Here is a 21,365-nt window from a genome sequence, read left to right as displayed (position 1 = left end):
GGGAAATGCTACCACTGCCACATTCTTTGGTGACACAAAGAAACTGGAGAGTGGCTTCAAAAATATGGACAAAAAAAGTGGGAAAAAATATGCCCCAGGGAGAAGGGGTAACAGAAAAACATGAGAATTCTCTCTCTCTCTCTCTCTCTCTCTCTCTCTCTCTCTCTCTCTCTCTCTCTCTCTCTCTCTCTCCCCTCTCTTTTTCTCTCTCTCCCCTCTCTTTCATCCTCTCTTTATCTCTTTCTCTCCCATGTCTCTCTCTCTCAAGAAATAGTATCCCCAAACAAAGGCGAGAGTAGAAAACCAAAGAAGTGGAGAGAATGAGAAACTATAAGTGAGGTCTTCTTTTGGGGAGCAGAAAGATACAGGGAATAGCCAGGAATTTGCTGGTAAGTTTAACATCCTTTTCACAGAAAATGAAGGAGTCCCCCTTCTAAGTTTAATCTGCATTATTAACATTTTCTTCATCATTTTGTTGAGTCTCGATATTCAACACCACAATAAATCGAGCACTGTTTTCAAGGTATAAATGTTCACAACGAAAATATAACAGTTGGAAATGGCTCCAGCAGAGCCTTCAGTTTTGGAGAAAATAGCTGGCAAATGGCATCAAAAACTCATTATTGTAGGTAGATAGCACTTGTAATAGTGAACTGAAATCAATTAATAATAGTTAACACTTATATAGCACTCTAAAATTTGCAGAACACTTTACATGTATTATGTTATTTAATTTTCAGTCACCATGCTATTATTATTATTACCCCCATTTTATAGATGAAGAAAATGAAGCTGAAAGGTTAAGGGCCTTTGCTCAATGTCACACATCTCTCTAGCAAGTGTCTAAGGGAGGATCTGAAATCAGACCTTCTTGACTCCCAAGTGCAGTATTCTAGTGACCACACCACCTAGATGCCTGTAACAGCATTATTGAATTGGCATAAAGAGCAAGCTAACAGCCTAGTGTATTGGTTCATGTCTATAGTGCCTTACTACTAAGAAGCTAAAGCTTGTGGATCACTTGGGTTCAGGAGTTTTGAGCTACAATGGGGCTAAAGATGACTAGGTGTTTACACTGTCTCACTTGAGTTAAAGCCCCCAAGGTACTTAAGGAGAGGATAACCAGCCCAAAATGGGGGAAAAAAAGAACAGGTTAAAGCTTCTGTGCCAGTCAGTCCTGGAATTGGGACCGTGAATGGCTGTTGCATGTCTAGTTTAGGTGAGATAGAGGGACATAGTTTTAAAAAAAAAGGAGGGGAAGAATCTAATCCCACAAAATTCTGTTATAATTAGGTTCCAAACTAAAACTCTTCCAAAGCCCAAGGCTTAGGGAGGGACATGTAATGAACAAACATGAGATCACTTACACTGTCATCCGGTCTTTCTGAGTCGCTGTCTGAGAAATCTTGAAAGGAAACGACACTGGGAGATGATGCATTGGCTGCAGTGTCTGTGTAGACAAATGAAACTGTGTATCTCAATGGTATTACCTAAATCTAACCCTTGACGGACTAAGGCTAAATTCTGAGCCTAAAATAATGGAAGTAGCTTCATGATCTGTCTCTCTTTTTTATTTATCTCCAGCATTTACCCTAGTGCCTGCCATGCAGTAAATGCTTAATAAATGCAAGTATTGATTGGTTATTAGTTGATCCATTCTCATGAATTATTCACATTCACCACAAGTTCTCAGCTGGGCTATGTTCTCATCTATTTGGATATTAGCACTCTCTACCACCATCACTTCAGAATCAGAAGAGATCCCAAGATCTAGAGCTGGAAGATTTGGTAGTCATCAGGTCCAATCCTCTCACCTTATAGATGAGGAAACAAAGGCCAAAATGGGTTAGGTACTTTGTCTGAGGTCACAAAAATAGTAAGGGGGCAGATCTGAGATTCAAATCTATGTCTCCTGATCTCAGTTAAAACCCTTTTTATTGGGTCACTCTGTCTCCAAAGAATGAGGCACACTCTATAGTTTTGTTTGTCTTGTGGGTCCCCTCGGCCAAAGAATTCAGCACCAATTGTCTGGCTAGAAGCCTTTTTATACTTAGCTAAGCTGGTCCTGTGAAAGTAGATGTAGTTTCTTGCCAAGATCATATTCAATGTTTTTTTCTTCTATAGTACTCTAAAAGTTTGCTTGCAATTTCCCTGTCCCTGTCCTATGAATTCAAGACTCTAACAAATATTTGTGGTTAATAAAGAATACTGACTTAAAGAATAAGCAAACTATTCCTATACCTTGCATGAGAAAGGGGAAATTAATGGAAAGTTTTCAAGTGGAGACCTTTAGAAGGGCTTTGTTCTCATTTGCATGTTGACCATTAAAAGAAGAAAATGAAAACATACCTCTTAATGTTGAAGAATCATAAGACGTAACAGGAGTTGATGATTCAGTACTGGAAGTGTGGGTGGGAAGAGGAAAAGACATTTGGAGTAAATAAAATGGTAGGAAGAAGAAAATTTTTCAAATAGTCACTGTTAGCCCAATAAGGATACCCAAGTCAAAGTATGAATTAGTAGAGTGGGACCATTAAGGCAGGAATTCACAATATAGGAATTTACTGTCTACTCTTTTCAAAACTTAACTCATCAAATTTGATGTGGGAATTGGTAATCTCTGTAAACATATTTTAAAATAATAAAATTCTAGAGTTTGGAAGAAAGTTAGAGGTCACATAAAGCAACCCCTTTGTTCTACAGATAAGGAAACTGAGACACAGAAATATCATGTGGCCTGTTTAACATTATTCAACTAGTTAGTAACGAAGCTAAGACAAGAACTCAATTCAGATCATTCAGCTGAGGTCTAAATCTCTGCTAATTTGAATCAATTCAATAAGCAAATATTAAGTATTCACTGTGTCCAAGAACCTGTCCTGTTTTCTTTCCACAACATAGGATGACATGGGACTAAGGATAGGTTGTTTCTTTTTCCTTGAAAAATACTGGGGCATCTTACTTGATATTTTGTTTTATTTTCATTGATATATTTTGTTTTAACATAAATTTCTTCTCTCTATGGTACTTCCCAAAAAAAGTCATGCAAAGCTGCCTAATAGAGGAACTGCAACTCCCATTACATTTTACTTTTCATTTTGTAAATATACTATCTGCCAGACACAAAGAAAGATGTGTGCTGGAACTTTTTTAATTTGGAAGCAATGTTGTTCAGTGTATTTGATGTGAGTTACATTGCTTTTATTTGCATTGTTGTAGTTATCATGTATATTGTTCTTTTTCCAATTTGTATCAGGTAATACAATTTTTCAATTTTTCTCTGAATTCTTCATGTTCATCAGTAATATTTATCAGTGTAATAACATTCCATTATATTAATCAATTGCAGTTTGTTCAGCCATTTCCCCAGTCATTGGGCAAATAATTGTTTCCAACTTTTAAATATTACAAATAAGGCTGCTAGAAATGTTTAGTAAATATGGGTTCTTTCTTTTTGTCATTGATCTCTCTGAAGGACAAAATTATTTGTACGATTGCTGAATCAAAGAGTATTTCATAGTTCCAAACTGTTTTCCAGTATAATTTGTCTAATTTACAGTTATGCTAGTAATTATGGTATTTGCCTTCCCAGAGCCCCTATATTAATTTTTCCAACTTACCCTCTTTGCTAATGTGAGAATTGGGAAGTAATGCCTCAGAGTACTTTGTATTTCTCTGATTATTAGTGATTTGGTATGATTTCTTAGAAGTTGTCTTTATTTTCTTCTTTGAAAACTATTTGCTTTTTTATCTTCTGACTTCCTGTCTAATTAGAAAATGAATCAGTAATATAGATTTGTGTTAATTCCCTACTTAATGTCAGAATTTTAGCAAAAGTATATGATACAAAGATTATTTTTGTTCCAATCCAGATATTTTAAAAATTCTGACTCCATTGTCCCTTATGTGTCAATAATTCAACAAGAATTATATATGTGCAACTCCTGCTTGTGCCTAGCAATCAAGACAATGTCTAAATTATGTCTTTGCAGTGAAAAGTACACTGAATTTAGAGTCAGAGTTCTAAGTCATCTATGAGCTTTATTTTTAATTACCTTTGTGATCTTGGGCAAGTTATTAGATCTCTCAGCAATTCAATTTCCTCATCTTTAAAATGAGGGATTGGACTCTGACCATGTCTTTATCCTGGCCTTGACCTTGCTTCAGATTCCTCTTAGATCCTTCCTCTTCAGCTACTTGACCCATATTCTCACTTAATGAAATCCACTCAGCACAATTTTTGGCAAGTTCAAAACAAAGCTTCACCTAGAAGCAAGGAGGGGAGTAGTAGGATAATATGGCCCAAATTTTGTTAGGTATTCTGTCAAACCAAGACTAAAGTTACAGTTCAAGCAAATGTATTCAGACTAGTTTGACCATTCCTAACAATTTGTTAACTATGAAATGAAGGAAGAGGGAATTTAGAGAGGAGAGAGAAAGAGAAGAAGAAGGAGAAGGAGGAGGAGGAGGAGGAGAAGGAGGATGAGGAGGAGGAGAAGGATGAGGAAGAGGAGGAGGAAGCAGCAGAGCAAATGAATTTTTTGTGATAAATCCTTTAAAACTAGAATTCTACATTCATTGGTTTTGTCTCTCTACTTCCTTGGAAGCCATGTTGCAAGATGTACTATTTCTATTTGTCCAATAGCAGTGCTAATTGGATGAGATGACCGCCTAAAAACAGCACTGCAGGAGCCTAGAAATGGCAGGAGAATTAAGTAAAAAGTCTGATCAGATTTTCTCACCAAAAACAATGTTGTGTTTGGTTCTATAAGTAAATAAACACATATGATGAGGGTAGCTGGGCTGTCTCAGATAGATTTGGATTTCATTTTTCTAATCAAAGCTGCATTTCGTTATAAAAAGAAAAGAATATTGAAGAATGGGAGCAGTGACGCTCATATATAATTCTTAGGGGGACACAGAGCAATAAAATAGCTATTCTCCAAATTCCCTATCCAACAAGCTCTCTCCCCAGAGAAACAGGGCCAAAAAAAACACTCCATTTTTCACTACCCTAAGTAAATCCCTTTGTTTGCAGTTATATACCTCCTACAGGGATCATTTAATATACATAATCACTCATAAAAGAATAGCTAGAAATGTATTGACATTGGACCAGATATTCTAACTTTAATACTCAGCCAAACTAGATTTTATATAGTCTATCTGTGTCTATCCATTTCAAGCAATCAGCAAATAACTCCCTGGAGTCATGTATTCTTAGCTCATTCAGCTCAGATTTCTTTGTATTTCATTTCTCTGCTCCTCCTTCTATACCTTTTTCATAATATGAAACCAAGAAAATTATACAATTGATTTTAGTGGAATACAATTGGGATAAAGACAAGACATGCTAAGCCTATGCCACATAAAATCAAACAATTCAAAGAATATGAAGAACTATAAATTCAGTAGCCCCACAGGAATATTACATTTACTCTTCACAAATATCAAGAGCATAGCATCAGCCAACTTAGAGCTTTGTATGGCCTATGTTGTCTTCTTCTGAAATAAACTAAAATAGTTTGATGGATAGACAGCAAGACTAACAGAGGAGATGTGAAGTCCAATCTCACATTTGCCACTCACATTGTACGAACTTGGACAAACCACCATGCCCTATTTAATTCTTAAGATTGTCATAAGAAACAAATGAAATAATGTATACAAAGTATACATTTGCAAAGTAAAAATCTAAAAAAATGTTGAATTCGAAAAATTTAGAGAAACCCAGAACTTATATGAACTGATGCACAATAAGTAAAACCAGGAAAACAATACATATGAATGCATTGACAAAAAAAAAAAAAAGGTTGAAAAAACTGAAACTTAAGTGCTCTGTAATTATATTGATCAAGCTTGGCTTTAAACTATATATGAGAAAACACACCTCTCTCTCCCTCTTGGCAGAAATGGAAGACAGTGGGAGTGAAACATCATATATATTGTCAGATGTAATCAGTGAGTTGGTTAGTGTTGCTGAATTATTTTGTTTTCTTTTTTTATTCTTTGTTACAAGGTATTACTTAGGAGCAAGGGAGGATGGATTTCATTCAGTTATAATGGTAATGTAAAAAACATACCAGTAAAAAGTAAAAAAATCATTGTGTAATATTATTAACAGGGGGCAGCTAGGTGGCTCAATGGATTGAGAGCCAGGCTTTGAGATGGGAGGTCCTATGTTCAAATCTGGCCTCAGACACTTCCTAGCTATGACCCTGGCCAAGTCACTTAACCCCCATTACTTAACTCTTACCACTCTTCTGCCTTGGAAACAATACACAGTATTGATTCTAAGATGGAAGGTAAGGGTTAAAAAAAACCACATTATTAACAGATTATAATATATTTCAAATAATTTGTACTAATGAGCATCATCTTATATAAATCATGAATACCATCTACAAAGTATTAATAATAACAATATTTTATCTACCCACATAATAGTCTGCCAATCATTGAACATAAAAGAATAATAGTAAGATCATGACTTGTCTCAGGACAGATTCTGTTTAACCTCCACAGAACATGAGAACAATGAGAACAACTGCCACCACAACTCATTGCATTTTGAGGTTTATAAAATTATTTCTTCATAATAAAACCCTGTGAGATGTATTAAAATTGAATAGAGGGAATGAATACGTTGCAGAGGGTTTGGGAAATGCATATACTGTGCAGAGGGCAGCTGGCACATGGATGGAACTGAATGGGTGGACATTCTGGAATGGCAGGAACATTTAAGAAGAGACACTGGGATTCCAACGGGGTCCGTTGATCTCTGGAGAGGGAGAGAGGGGAGAGGGAGAAGGAGAGTGAAGAGAAATTCTTCAAAGTTTCTAGAGAAGCAACCTGGGACATTTTGCAAAACCAGCCTCCCCTACATATCTGGAGCTTGCAAAGTCTTTCTCTCACTTTCCCCTGTCCCTCTCCCAAAGAGTATGTCCAACTACATGTGACCATGTCACAAGAACTCCATCCCTTACACAGGTATTGAGCACTCTATAAACATTCTATTTACCTACTGGAACACTAAGTCAAGTTTTTGATGCTTTATTATCTATAGTACGGAATTTGGAATAAGGAAGACCTGAGTCCAACTCTTGCCTTGAGCGCTTATTAGCTATATGGCCGTGGGCAAATTGCTTAACCTCTTTGAGCTTCAGTTTCCTTACCTGTAAAAAGGAGAGAAGTAAACTTGATGACTTCTAGGATCTTTTCCAGCTCTAAACTTCAACCCTATGGCCTAATTCCCCAAGTAGACAATATTCTACATGCAAAATAGATGACTCCTGGTAGCTAGAATTTGATAAGTGAGTCTTTTAGTTTCTACTGATGACTCTAGAAGACAAAGGTTATCAACATCAGCACATAAAAATAATTCATTTTGACTAATTTATGGTCCTTTTCATTGCACACTTTCCTCAGAAAATTCACATAATAAAATCCAAATCCTTGCTTTTTGAAAATTCTATCAAAAATACTGGAATATTGGCTATGTATTAGACTCCTAATCATATCTTCCTGGCATGACAGTAGCATAAGAAACCATTGTCCAAAAACAAGTAATGACAGAACCAGTATTTGAATCCAAGTACTCTGACTTCCAAAATAGGTTTTTTTCCACTATGCTATTACATTTCCCTACCTTACTCTTTAATTTAGAAAATGGTTACCATAAATATAGCAGAAAAGAATGAGTCTATTAACAATGCATAATTTGAAAGGGCAGCTAGGTGGTGCAGTGGTTAGACTGTCAAGCCTAAAGTCATGAAGATTCATCTTCCTCAGTTCAAATCTGGCCTCAGAGACTTACTAGCTATGTGACCCTGGGCAAGTCACTCAACCTGATTTATCTCAGTTTCCTTATCTGTAAAATGAGCTGGAGAAGGAAATAGCTAACCACTCCAGTATCTTTGCCAATAAAACCTTAAATGGTGTCATGAAGAGTCTGACATGACTGAAAGAAATGAACAACAAGATTTAAAAACAAAAGTTTAGTTACAAGAAAGTAAAAATATTGGGAAGTCACAATAAAGAAAAAGAGTAGAATAAAGGAAGATGGACTAGGGTAAAAGCACAAAAGAGAAGAGAATAAGTAGAAGACAATAATTAGAGTGAGGAAGAAAATTACTTTTAAAAGTATGAGAAAGGGGGGCAGCTGGGTAGCTCAGTGGATTGAGAGCCAGGCCTAGAGACGGGAGGTCCTAGGTTCAAATCTGACCTCAGACACTTCCCAGCTGTGTGACCCTGGGCAAGTCACTTAACCCCCATTGCCTACCCTTACCACTCTTCTGCCTTGGAGCCAATACACAGTATTGACTCCAATACAGAAGGTAAGGGTTTAAGAAAAAAAAAAAAAAGTATGAGAAAATCACATATAATATGAGAAGGTACGTGAATGGGGAGGGAGAAGGAAAAAGAGGAAAGAAGCTGGGAAACGGAGAAGAATATGTGATACATCAAAGTCAAATTAAGGTACCAATGAGGGGAAAGAAAGATAAGAGACTACAGAGGAATGAGTGAGGAGGGTGGGAAGGAAGGACTGTAACAGAGGAGGGGGAAGGAAAGAGGCCTTATTTTGGTAGGGGGAGTAGGTTCACTATGACTGCTCTCATGGGTGAAGAAGGAAGATATATGAAGGGAGGGAGATGAGGACTTTACTCTGAGGGAAGATCGGAATATTTGGTATTTGAAAAGTCTACCTGTTCTATCTCAGGAGAGAAAGAATTGGAACTCCTGAGGGCAACTGGCACCTGGAGGAGCAGGAAAGCATGGACCTAGGGAGAAGATTTTGAGGCAAACAGGGAAAAGAATGTAACCAAGGAGAATGTAGATCAGTGGTGGGGTACACAATCAGGTATGTGATGGGAAGGGGTGCTACCATGGGGCAAAGTTCTCTCTGGCTTCTGCAATAATTGGTATTGTTATGTTAGTGAGGCACTATGGAAAAGTGAAATTGATGGGACAAGTCCAACAAAGCCGTGGCAGCAACTGCCTAGATGGGAGAGCCTAGAATGGATCCCCTGGAAGCTTTGACTACACAAGAAATAATGAGAAAAAAAGAGAAACTGGATAATTATAAGAGTCACGAATTAGAGAATTATGGTCTAGAGCAAACAGAAAGAATAAATAATGAAGAGAGTAAGAGAAAACTTTCTTGTAAAGGGGCAGAAGAAATGAAATTTTTAAAAAAGCTAATGAATAGGACTGGTTGAAAGGGAAGAGAGGAAGAATGATTCTAACTAGATTAAATGAGAGGAGAAAATAGGGGGAAAATTACATACGGATAAAAACAAAAGAAAGAAAAAATTATAACAAAGTTCATCTGGAAGAACGAAAGATCAAGAATATCAGGGGAAATAATGAAAAAAATTGTGAAGAATGGGGGCCTGGCAGTACCAGATCTTAAACGGTACTATAAAGCAGTAGTCATCAAAATAATATGGTACTGGCTAAGAGACAGAAGGGTGGATCAATGGAATAGACTAGGAGTAAATGACCTCAGCAAGCTAATGTTCGATAAAACCAAAGACCCCCACCTTTTGGGACAAGAACTCAATGGAAAAATTGAAAAACAGTAGGGAAAAATCAGGTCTAGATTGACATCTCATACCCTATACCAAGACAAATCCAAAATGGGAAAATGACTTAAATATAGGGAATGAATTAATGAATAAATTAGATGAACATAGTATAGTATACCTGTCAGATATCTGGGAAAGGAAGAAATTTAAGACCATGCAAGAGATGGAGAACATCACAGAATGTAAAATGAATGACTTCGATTATATCAAATTAAAAAGGTTTTGTACAAACAAAACCAATGCAGCCTAAATTAGAAGGAAAGCAACAAACTGAGGGGAAAGTTTTTATAATGAAACTCTCTGACAAAGGTTTAATTTCCCAAATATATAAGGAACTAAGTCAAATTTACAAAAAATCAAGCCATTACCCAATCAACAAGTGGTCAAGGCAGTTTTCACATGATGAAATCAAAACTATCAATAATCACATGAAAAAGTGTTCTAAATCCCTCCTGATTAGAGAAATGCAAATAAAAATAACTCTGAGGTACCACCTAACACCTAGCAGACTGGTCAATATGGAAGCAAAGGAAAGTGATAAATGTTGGAGGGGATGTGGCAAAATTGGGGCACTAATACACTGCTGGTGGAGTTGTAAATTAATTCAACCATTCTGGAGGGCAATTTGGAATTATGCCCAAAGGGCTTTAAAAGATTGCCTTTAATTAAAAGATTTAAATTAAATTTTAAAAATTAAATTAAAAGGTTTAAAAGATAGATCCAGTTGTTTATACCCCAAAGAGATCATAAGGAAAAATACTTGTACAAAACTATTTATAGCCGTGCTCTTTGTGGTGGCAAAAAATTGGAAAATGAGGGAGTGTCCATCGATTGAGGAATGGCTGAACAAATTGTGTTGTCTGATGATGATGGAATACTATTGGGCTAAAAGGAATAATGAACTGGAGGATTTCTATGTGAATTGGAATGACCTCCAGGAATTGATGCAGAGTGAAAGGAGCAGAACCAGGAGAACATTGTACACAGAGACTGATACACTGTGGTAAATGACGTGCTATGAGAGGAACCGCAAGCCCATTCCATTGTGGAAGTGAAAGGTTTATAAATGTTATACATTGTACATGTTTTCAGACTTTTTTAATGTATTGATTTTTTTTTCTTCTCTAAAAACTATTATTTGTTATATTGGATGGCTCTTTTGGAGGGGAAGGAGGAAGGATACTTGAAATAGCTATGATGATATGAGAAATAGAAGATATCAATAAAAACTTTTTAAAAGAGTGAATAATGAAAAAAGCTCAGATTTCTGATCCTACAGAATCATTGCAAATTGGCACATTGCCACACAGCTCCCTTTTAAAGAAAATCAGACTAAAATTAAATGAAGGGCAATGAGGTGGAGCAGCAGATAGGCGCTGGACCTCGAATCAAGAAGACTCCTACAATTCCTGAGTTCAAATCTGGCCTCATACACTTACTAGCTATGTGACCCTGGACAAGTCACTTAACCCTGTTTGCCTCAGTTTCCTCATCTATAAAATGACCTGGAGAAGGAAATGGTAAACCACTCTAGTATCTTTGCCAAGAAAACTCCAAATGGGATCACAAAGAGTTAGATACAACTGAAAAATAACTACACAATAATAACAGCATGTATGTATGCATATATGAATATATGTACGTATGAGTATGCAACATGGCATAGTAGTACTGGTCTTGGAGCTAAAACTCAGGTTCCAGGCCCACTTCTTACATATACTGCCTGTGTGACACTGGGCAAGTCAATTAATCTTTCGGGGCTCTAAGTAATTCTCTGAAACTAAAACTTACAGAGAGGTGACAACCTAGATTGGTAATGTGATTTTTCCATGTTGGTGAACCTATAGCATGTGTGCTGGAGCATGCCCTGGAGGGGAGGGCACTGTTCCCCTCCCCCTTCCATGTGCACCTGAGGACATTTCTCACATGAACTGCCCCTGCCCCTCTGCCCAGCAGCCAGTGGGAGTGCTTCCTCCCTCCCCTGTCTGGAGTAGGGGGGCGGGGGGATACTCACATGCTGTGGGAGGGTTGCAGTTTGGGCACTCAGACTCTAAAAGGTTCACCATCACTGTCTATATCAATGAAGCTTCAGCCTCTATCTTCTATCCTCTGTGAGGATGTGTAAGTAAAGAGAGATTTTTTTTCAATTTATAGTTTTATTTATATATATTTATTTATCTTCATTTATTTATTTATTATATATTATACATTTTATATATTATATATACCTAACACACATTTATTTATATAAATATGTTTATTTATTTTACTTATTAATTTTTTATTTTAAATTTATTTTAAATTAAATAAAAATTCCTTTAAAATTTTTTTATTTATTCCATTTATTGATTGTTTATTTATATAGATATTTGTATATATTTATATATGCATATATATAAATAAAACTATATGTATGTATATGTATATATTGCCAATTATATATTATAACAAATTTCCACACATTTTCCTAAATCATATAAGCAAACTTATTTCCCTCCTCTCCCTTCTCTTACCACCTCCCAGTGCTGGCAGGTGATTTGATCTTGGTTATACATGTATTATCATGTATAACATATTTCCATATTGCTCGTTTTTGTTAGTGAGTAATCTTGTAAAACCAAAACCTCTAAACATAAACCCAAATAAATAATTGAAAAATTGTATGCTTTCATCTGCATTCCAACTCCAAAAGTTAGATAATATTCTTTGTCCTAAGTACTTCAGAATTGTCCTGGATCATTGTATTGCTGATTATAGCCAAGTCTATCACAATTGATCATTCCAGGGAGAGCGATTTTAGATATATTGATACATGTTCTTGTTATTTGGTTGTTTCAACCAACTCTTGATGACTCCATATGGATTTTTCTTGGCAAAAATACTAGAGTGGTTTGTCATTTCCTTCTCCAGCTCATTTTACAGATGAGGAAATGGAGGTAAACAAGGTTAAGTGACTTGCCCAGGGTCACACAGTGTCTGAGGCCAGATTTGAACCTCAGAAGATGAGTCTTCCTGCCTCCAGGTCCAGCTCTCTATCCACTGTGCCACCTAGCTGTCCCTCTTATTGATATACCTGCATATAAGCACATGTAGTTTAGAAATGCATCACTTGTCTGACTTCCAGGACCCTGATATTATATGATGTATTAAAATATCCTGACAGGTTTGAGAACTGCCCTTTACAACTCAGAAAAGAGGAGGGGAAATAATTTTCAGTCTTTGCTTTGCAAAAATTAATAAATAGAGGCAGTGCTGGGGTGGGGATGAGAAGAGAAAATGAGCATTAGAGAGATTTCCAACTGACGCACACAAACGGATGTGAGCTCTCTGAGTCAGCCGGGCGGGATGGGCAGGGAGAGGGTCTGAGCTTGGCTAGGACCAGTTTCAGAGAGCCCCAGTGTTTAATGCCACCCTCTGTTTTCTCTATCCCTGAGGAATAAGACTCACAGCCCAGAACAGGGCTCTCCACTCCTGTCATCAGTGATTTGTTAGTGATGTAGCGTACAAGAAACATTTCTCTCAGCAGGAGATGAGTCTGCTCTTCCCTTCTCTTGACTACAGTCCAAGAAGTCTTGAATCCAGGCTCTTTGTCAAGAATGCTATAACCACGCTCTTAGGAGAGCACCAAAGAAATGGGACAATTGTCTGCTTAGCTGCTCCAAACTAGGCTCATGGAGAAAGGGGACCCTTTGCAGATTTACAGGCTTAGATCTAGTCTGTCAATACATGAGCTGGAATCACTCAGAAAAGTTATATTCTAAATCTCTCCTGTTTCTGTCTCTTCTGTCTCTCTGATGTATTGCTCTCATGGACACACAGACATCTAATAGACATCCAAAATAGATCTCAACTCTATAATAAAAATACTAAAAGGGGTCAATCCTCTACTTAAAGACTTCTAGTGAGAGGATGCCCAATGCCTACTGAAGCAGCCTTGGAGAGTTTCAGATCATGCTAACTCTTCAGAAGGCTTCGCTAAATGGAGCAGAAGAGAAGAATGACAGATCTGGAATCTTTCTAAGATCAAAACTAGCCTCAGATACTTACTAGCTAATGGAAGTCATTTAACCTTGTTTGCCTCAGTTTTCTCATCTGTAAAATGAGCTGGAGAAGTAAATGGAAAACTAATCTAGTGGCCAAGAAAACCCCAATTGGGGTACGTAGAGTCGGACACAAATGAAAAAAATAACAATAAATAATAGTTTAATACTACTAATAAATAATAATATAAATAGTAAATAATAAAAAATTGTTGAGAAATTGACTGAATTTGACTTTTTGTAACCTTTTTCATTTCCCTTTGTTCAGCTCTGAGGCTCAAAAAAAATTTTTTTAAACAAATAGTCTCCCCTGTAAAGCTAAGTCAGACTAAAATTAATTGGGAAATATTTAACAAAATAAAGTAAAAATCCAATGAACAACAGATAATGGGAATAGAAGGTTTTCTAAGGCAATATGCAACTGGGAAGGGTCCTCACATACCAGTGACCTAGAGGTTTTTACCTCCCTTGGTTAGCTGTCTTTGGGTGCTCTCTAGCTTAGCAGTATCTTCCCTAAAGGTGGTAGGAAGAAATGAACACAATGTTTTAGGTATGGTCTAACAAGGATGCATACAGACTATCACCTTATTGCTGAAAGCTGTGCCTCTTTTAATTAAATCCAAGATTGCACTGGATTTTCAGACAACCATATCACTCTGCTAATTTAAAATTTTAAGTCCGCAGTTCACTAAAATCCATTAATCTTTTTCAAATTACTGCCTAACCATCCCTCTCCCATCTGATAGATCTGAAGTTGAATTTCTGAATCCAAGTATGACTTTATATTGATTTCTCTTGACTTCTATTTAATTAAATTTAGTCCAACGCTCTAGCCCAGGGTCAGCAAATTACCTGCAAGGGGGCCAAGTGGCTGCCAGATTTTGTATGGGCCCTTAGCTGAGCATCATTTTTATCTTCTTAAATAAAGTTTTATTGTATTTAAAGATGGAAAAAAATAGGCTCAATCGCATCTGGCTTTTCATGACCCCATGGATCGTAGCATGCCACTGTCTCCCAAAATCTGTCCAAGCTTATATTCATTGCTTCCATGGTCCTCTCTGGCTCTCTCATCCTCTGCAACCTCTTCCTCTTTAGCCTTCAATCTTTCCTAATATTGAGGTCTTTTCCAATGAGTCTTTTCCCTATCATGTAGACAAAGTTTAAGCCTCAGCTTCAGTATTTGTCCTTTCTGAGCTTGAGGACTGCACCAAAAAAGAAGAGCGGGATTTGGCACTCTGCTGGAGTTTGAGGAACCCTTGCTCTAGCCTATCGAGATCTTTTTGGATCCTGATCCTGTCAGCTGGTATAATTGCTATCCCTTCCAGCTCTGTTCATCCACAAACTGACTGACCATGCCATCTATGTCTTTGTCCAAGTCATTGATAAAAATGTCAGATAGCACAGAGCTAAGAATAGGTCCCAGAGACATTCCACTGGAGACCCCCGACAAACTGGCATTGACCCATTAACCATGCTTTGAGTCCAACTTCTCATCAAATGTTGTATCCATCTAACTGTATTACTCTCTAGCCCACATCATTCTTTTACATAATAATAGCATGATGGCACCTTCTTATCAAGCTCTTTGCTAAATCAAAATCAATTTTATCTACAATATCTGCCTGGCCTAATAGTTTGGTAAATATGTCCTAAATGGAAATTAGGTTCATTTGACAGGATCTGTTCTTGAGGAAGCTGTTCTGGTTCTTATAATAACCACTCTTTTTTCCACAGGTTGACTAAGAATTAATTAGGGAGCATCTAAACAAATTACAGTATGTGAATATAATAGAGTAACACTGAGCTATAAAAAAGGACCTACATTAAAAAAAACCTGAGAAAATTTGTATGAACTGATATCAAGTAAAATAAGCAGAAGCAAAAGGATAATTTATATAATAACAATATTATAGAGTCAAACAACTTTGAAAGACTTAAGAACTCTGACCAATGCAATGACCATCTATGATTCACAAGGACAGATGATGGAGCATTACTAATCATCTTGCAACAGAAAAGTAATAGGTTCAAAATACAGAATGAGATACATTTTTGGACATGGGCAATGTGGAAATTTTGCTTTGCTTGACTGTGCATATATTTGTCACAAAAGTTGTTCCTTTCAATGGAAAGAGATAGATGGGGGAGGGAGGGAACAAATGCTTGTTAAGTGAAAAATAAAATAAAAATTTTTAAATCTATATACATGATACTCCAACTGATAAAGTCTAAGTTCCTTGAGGGCAAGAACCTTTTCATTTTTGTTTATGTATTCATGCTGGAAGCACAGTGCTTGGCACAGAGTGATTGCTTAATAAATATTTGGAATATATTTTCCAAAGTTAGTCTTGATTTCACCACCCTCCTTTTGGACCTAAAAGTAGTCAGTTATGCCACAAAAAAACTAATCATGTGTTTATTTCTCTATGGCAGAGAACCAAGTCTGTACCTTATTAAAGACAGACTGTAAACAAAATCAATGCTTGCAGAAAACTGAAAAGGGAGGTGGCTGTAAGCTGTAGAAAATCAAAGCACTTACCTACAGGTCCATTCAGTGCAGGAGCTGGCAAAAAAAAAAAGTGAGAAGATGGCAATAATTAACCTTGATTCACTCACTTTGTGACATTATACATTTTTTCTATCTAATGTAAACTCAAGGAAAAATAGGCACTTACCTGTTTACTGTTTCTTTTCTGTAAAGCAGTTTCTAGGGAAAACATGAAAGAATGTAAATATATATTAAGTTGTGAAGACACCTTAAGCATCCATACATATCAAATTTCTTAAGCTGAGCCTCTTTTTTTTTAAACGATACAACATTTGTGTTATTCTCCACGCAGACTTGACTGGTTGGACGGATGGCTGAATATTGTACTGAATCTGTTAACATATTCCATTCCTACATAAGTTACTACATAAAACTCTGTTTTGTTAACACAAATTGTATCCCTAGCCTAACAAGACTCCAAAAGGGGAACTAGGTGGCCAATGAATACTGTACACTTTAAAAATATTTCAGAAATTAACAATATTGACACCACTATAAATATATCTATTTCCCAAATATAAAATGCCTGCCTTATAAGATGCCTCCATTCTACTTGGAGGAGGAGGAGCAGCTGAATAAATGTATGCATATAAGAAAATAAAAGGTCATTTGAAGAGGGAGAAAGCATTAAGAAACTGAGGACATCAGAAAAGGCTTCACTTCTAGAAGAGGTTTCATCAGAGCTAAGCCTTGAAAGGGAGATAAGGATTCTGTGAAGAGGTGACAAGAAGGGAGTGCATTCCAGTCAATAAAGGATAGCTAATATAAATGCATGGAGACTGTAAATAGCATGTTGAATTCTGGGAACAAATGGTAATTGGCTTCAGTTAGAATCTAAAATTCACGAAGAGAAATAATGTGAAGGAAGCCTGGATGGTAGATTGGATCCAAACTGTGGACGTCCTTAAATGGCAGGCTGAGTGTTTATTTTATCCTAGATTCAACAGGAGCCACTAATGGATTTTGATCTGCAGGGTTGACAGAATCAGACCAGTGATTTAGGAAGATTATTTTAGCCCTATGTGGAATACATGGATTGTAGAGAAGAGAGACTAAAAGCAGGAAGACCACTTAGAAGGTGATTACAATAGAGCAGGAGAGAGGTAACTAGAGGCCAATAAGGGAGAAAAAGGAGAGAGGTTATAAAGGTAGAAGTGACAACATTTATCAACTAAGTCAATGTTGAAGGGAGAGAAAGGGAAACAAAAATGCCAAGGGAAACTTATTTAGAAGCTGAGTGATTAAAAAGAGAGCAGTGGCCTTAATGGAAACAGAAGTTTGGAAGAGCTGTTTTTAGGAAAAAGTTAAGTTCCATTTTGGACATGTTGAACTTGAAATGCCAATGAGATGTCCAGGGGAAGATAGCTAACTGGTAATTGTCATTCATTGTAAGCCTAGAGTTTATAGAATTAGACTCAAAATATTTGAGCTAGAAGGGACTGAAGAAATCATATAATCCGAATTCCTCATTTTAATCTGTTTTAGAGTCAAAGTAAAAAAAAAAAAAAAAGAAAAATCCAGCCATTTGATTCATTTCATGAGGCATTTTCTAACACATACTTTTGGGAAAAGTTCCCTATAAATAATCAGTTTCATCAAGAATATTTTTATATCAAAAAGAATTTTATATCAATATTGTATATAGTACAAATGAAAATTTAAATTATAGCTCACACATCCTAGAATCTAATCTTCAATTAGATGAAGTCTTCCTAGTGTTTCACACCAAGCTGTCTGTTTTAGAAGTAACACCAGTTAATTAACAAATATTTACTGAAATACAAATGAGACTGCACAGTGTGAGAGGTGTTGATACTCAAACCTGTTTATTTTTGCACTTGATTATGGAGCAGTTAAAGTATAAAACCAAAACTTAAATACTCTATCTTCCAAACTTTCAAATATACTTAAAATCAGGCAAATGTACTTTGTTTTATTATAAAATAACCAAATATGGTTTGAAAAATGGCTTGTTAAAATGGTTACCGGCATTTAAAATTTGCTTCAATACTTATCATTGACAGCCTGCCCTTTACTTCTCAAGGAAAAACTTAGGTGGGAGGTAAGCAGAATCTAGATCTGTGATTTCACTGAGTTAAGACAATAATCTCCAATAATTGTGTACCACATAATGTCAGCAAAAAAAATTTGAGCATGCACTGCCAAAACATTTATTTATGAATTATATACAGTACAAATAACAATAGCGAGTAATAATAACCATAAGCATTTTGCATAGTGCTTTAATATTTACAAATGCTAAACATTTTTATGTCATTTTACCCTCAGAACAACTCTATGAGGTAAGTGCTATTATTACTTCCATTTTTACACATGAGGAAATTGAGGCTGAGAGATATTAAATAATTTACCCAGAATCACATAGCTAATATATACCTGAGATAGAAATTCATCTCAGGTCATCCTGATTCCAAATTAAGTCTTTTATCCATGAAGCTCAGATTCTTCATATAATACGACAGTGCTATTAAACCACACATATTCTCACCCATCCTTGCCAAGGGATGTCCAACGCCCAGCCAGCTCTTGGTGGTATCAGCCATAGCTAATGGTCTGACGCCTCTGCTCAGGATACCAGGCTCCAAGATTCTCTCTCTTTCCTCAAGGTTAGAACTTGGTTCACAGTCCCTTATACTAGTCATTTTACATATTGATATCCTCTCAAACAATTTAACTTCCTGGTTGACCAACTCTTTCAGCTACCATGACCTGCATTTTCATTCCATCTCAACCACCTGTAATACCTACTTTCTGTGATAATCAGCTCTGAAATTCCCCTTTCTGATCATGATTTCCTATACCTCCCCTTCTCCTGCTGTCTCTTCCTTATTCCTCCTAGACTTATTCTTTATCCTTCCCCAAACCCTCTAGTTCTTCCATTCTTCTCCATCCTCCCAGTCTACCAGCCTTACTTTGGCCTTACTTTCTTTCCTTTATAGTCTTGACTCTATTATTAACCAATTTAACCCTACCCATTGACCTTCAGTGTTAAATCCCTTGTCCCCTCCGTCCTACATATAGTTAACCCATTGTATTCCTCACCTTTCACATAGGGCAGGTAGGTGGGTAGAATAGAGAGAGTGTGGGCCTAGAATCAGGAAGACTCACCTTCCTGAGTTCAAATCTGGCCTCAGCACTAATGGGGTGACCCTTGGTAATTTATTTAACCCTGTTTGCCTCAGTTCCTCATCTGTAAGTGAGTGGGAGAAAGAAATGGCAACCCACTTCAGGATCTTTACCAAGAAAACCCCACAAATGGGGTTACAAAGAGTTTTATATAACTAAAACAATGAACAACAATAATTCCTCAATTCTGGGTCATCCCTCCCTACCTCTGCTTCCTTTGCTCCTACTCCCTAGCTGTCTATGGAGGAAGTCATGAACCTTGCCAACTAGGTCTTATATACCCTTAACTAGGTCCTCACTATCACATGATAATCATTTTATTTTTCCCTAGTTGCCTATTATACCCCTTTCAGTAACTGTTCCAAATCTTCACGCCTGCAGCTTTGTAGACTTCCCCCATCCCCCCACTTTCTTAATAAATGGTCTTCCCTCTTATTTCATTTAAAAAAAAAAAAAACCAAGGTGGTCCATCACATTTTATCTCTTCTTCCCTATTCTACAGCCCAAAGACCCTATCCATCTTATCCAATCCTCTTTCTAGAACTACACAAATCAAATCAAGGACATTTCATTGACAGCAAAGAAACATTACTCAATCAATAAACATTGATAATCGCTGAGAACACAACAAAAGACAGTTTCTGCCCTCAAGGAACTCACACTAAATATTTATCTACTTGACACTTAAGTCACTGAGATGTCTTGTTTAAAACACCAGAAAGTGCTGGCCTTTCACATGGAATATATTTTAAGATAGATTAGATTATGGGCTCCTTCAGAGCAGACACTATCTTCTGCTTTTCTTTGTATCCTCAGCACTTAGCACAGTCCCTGGTACATAAAAAGCATTTAATACACGCTTATCAATTGACTGAGATATATAAAATCAGCAGGGTAATACAGAGTACATAAAGAATTGTTGGTATCAACAATACATTTGATCTGAAAGTACTAAATGTCAAGTATCTATTTTGCTATGTAGGAGGAATTAAACAGTTGGAAACACTGACATTTTTTTCCTTAATTTTAACTTTGTGCTGATTGAGTATTCCTGTGCACCTGTAGGAGGAGGGCCATTCTTGCAAGACCTTTTGTATTCAGTTTTGGGAAAGAAAATGTGAATTATGATTAACAATCATTTCTTTCTAAAAAAAAAACTTGAAATCAGAAAGAACTTATATGACATGAACTCTTAGATATGAGTGATTAGATTTCACGTATTTGATAGTTTAAATTTGTTTTTATTCTAATGTTCAGCTTTTATATTCATTCTATAAAGGTGTATCCATACATGTATAAATCCAGATTAAGTTGCTTGCCAGCTTTGGGGGAGGGGAGAAAGGGAAGGAGACAATTTAGATCATATAACTTTGGAAAATTTAGATGGAAATTTGTTATTCCATGTAACTGGTCAAATAAAACTTTATAATATATGATATATATAACTGTCAGGTACCTATATTTTGCTATTTATAATAAATGTATTAAATATGATATAACATAACATTATAATGTAATATAATGATGTAGCCAATGCGGTTAAAACACTTTCTCATTTTAGTTTTCATTTATTAATGTTTGGCTTGGATTATTCTGTGATGGTTATGTAGCATGTTGGGTATGAAGGAAATGTAGAGATGGAAGGTGAAAAAAAAGAAGAGCTGGAAGCTCTGTATTCATCAACCCAGACTTTATTAGGTACAAAGAATAAACCTTCCACACAATGGAATGTGCTGATCAAACACTGAGGATTGAGGAGGGACAAGAGTAAAGGAGGAATAGCTATATAGATAGCTGAAGCTACAAAAATACACACAGTCCACAATTCCTTGGAAACTACAGATATCCTTTCCACATCAGGGAATTAGGGATACAGAGCCACTGTGATTTGGAAAACCCTCATAAAATGTTGCTGGTTTTCATGTTATTTTTTGCAAACTTTAACTTTTTACTTATTTTATCTAAAAAATTTGGCCTATTTATGATATTAAAAGATAAAATATGTTGATATTATACAAAAAATATTTTTTATGCATTTTGAGC

At 36.3% G+C, this 21,365-nt stretch overlaps 1 protein-coding gene across 1 annotated transcript in view; it reads right to left on the bottom strand.

Annotated features, from left to right (window-relative positions):
- The window catches only part of IMPG2 (interphotoreceptor matrix proteoglycan 2), a 90,443-nt gene that overhangs the window by 46,490 nt on the left and 22,588 nt on the right, over positions 1–21,365 (bottom strand). The window contains exons 4-7 of the mRNA XM_044666806.1: positions 16,303–16,334; positions 16,167–16,190; positions 2,350–2,399; positions 1,350–1,450 (exon numbers count right to left, since the gene is read on the bottom strand). Of these exons, the coding sequence (XP_044522741.1) occupies positions 1,350–1,450; positions 2,350–2,399; positions 16,167–16,190; positions 16,303–16,334 (207 nt within the window). The remainder of the gene's footprint in view (positions 1–1,349; positions 1,451–2,349; positions 2,400–16,166; positions 16,191–16,302; positions 16,335–21,365) is intronic.

This window comes from Gracilinanus agilis, chromosome 3 (assembly GCF_016433145.1).
Source record: "Gracilinanus agilis isolate LMUSP501 chromosome 3, AgileGrace, whole genome shotgun sequence".
Classification (NCBI taxonomy): Eukaryota; Metazoa; Chordata; class Mammalia; order Didelphimorphia; family Didelphidae; genus Gracilinanus; species Gracilinanus agilis.
The sequence above is the reverse complement of the archived record's forward strand: the minus strand, read 5'-3'. Positions and strand labels throughout refer to the sequence as shown.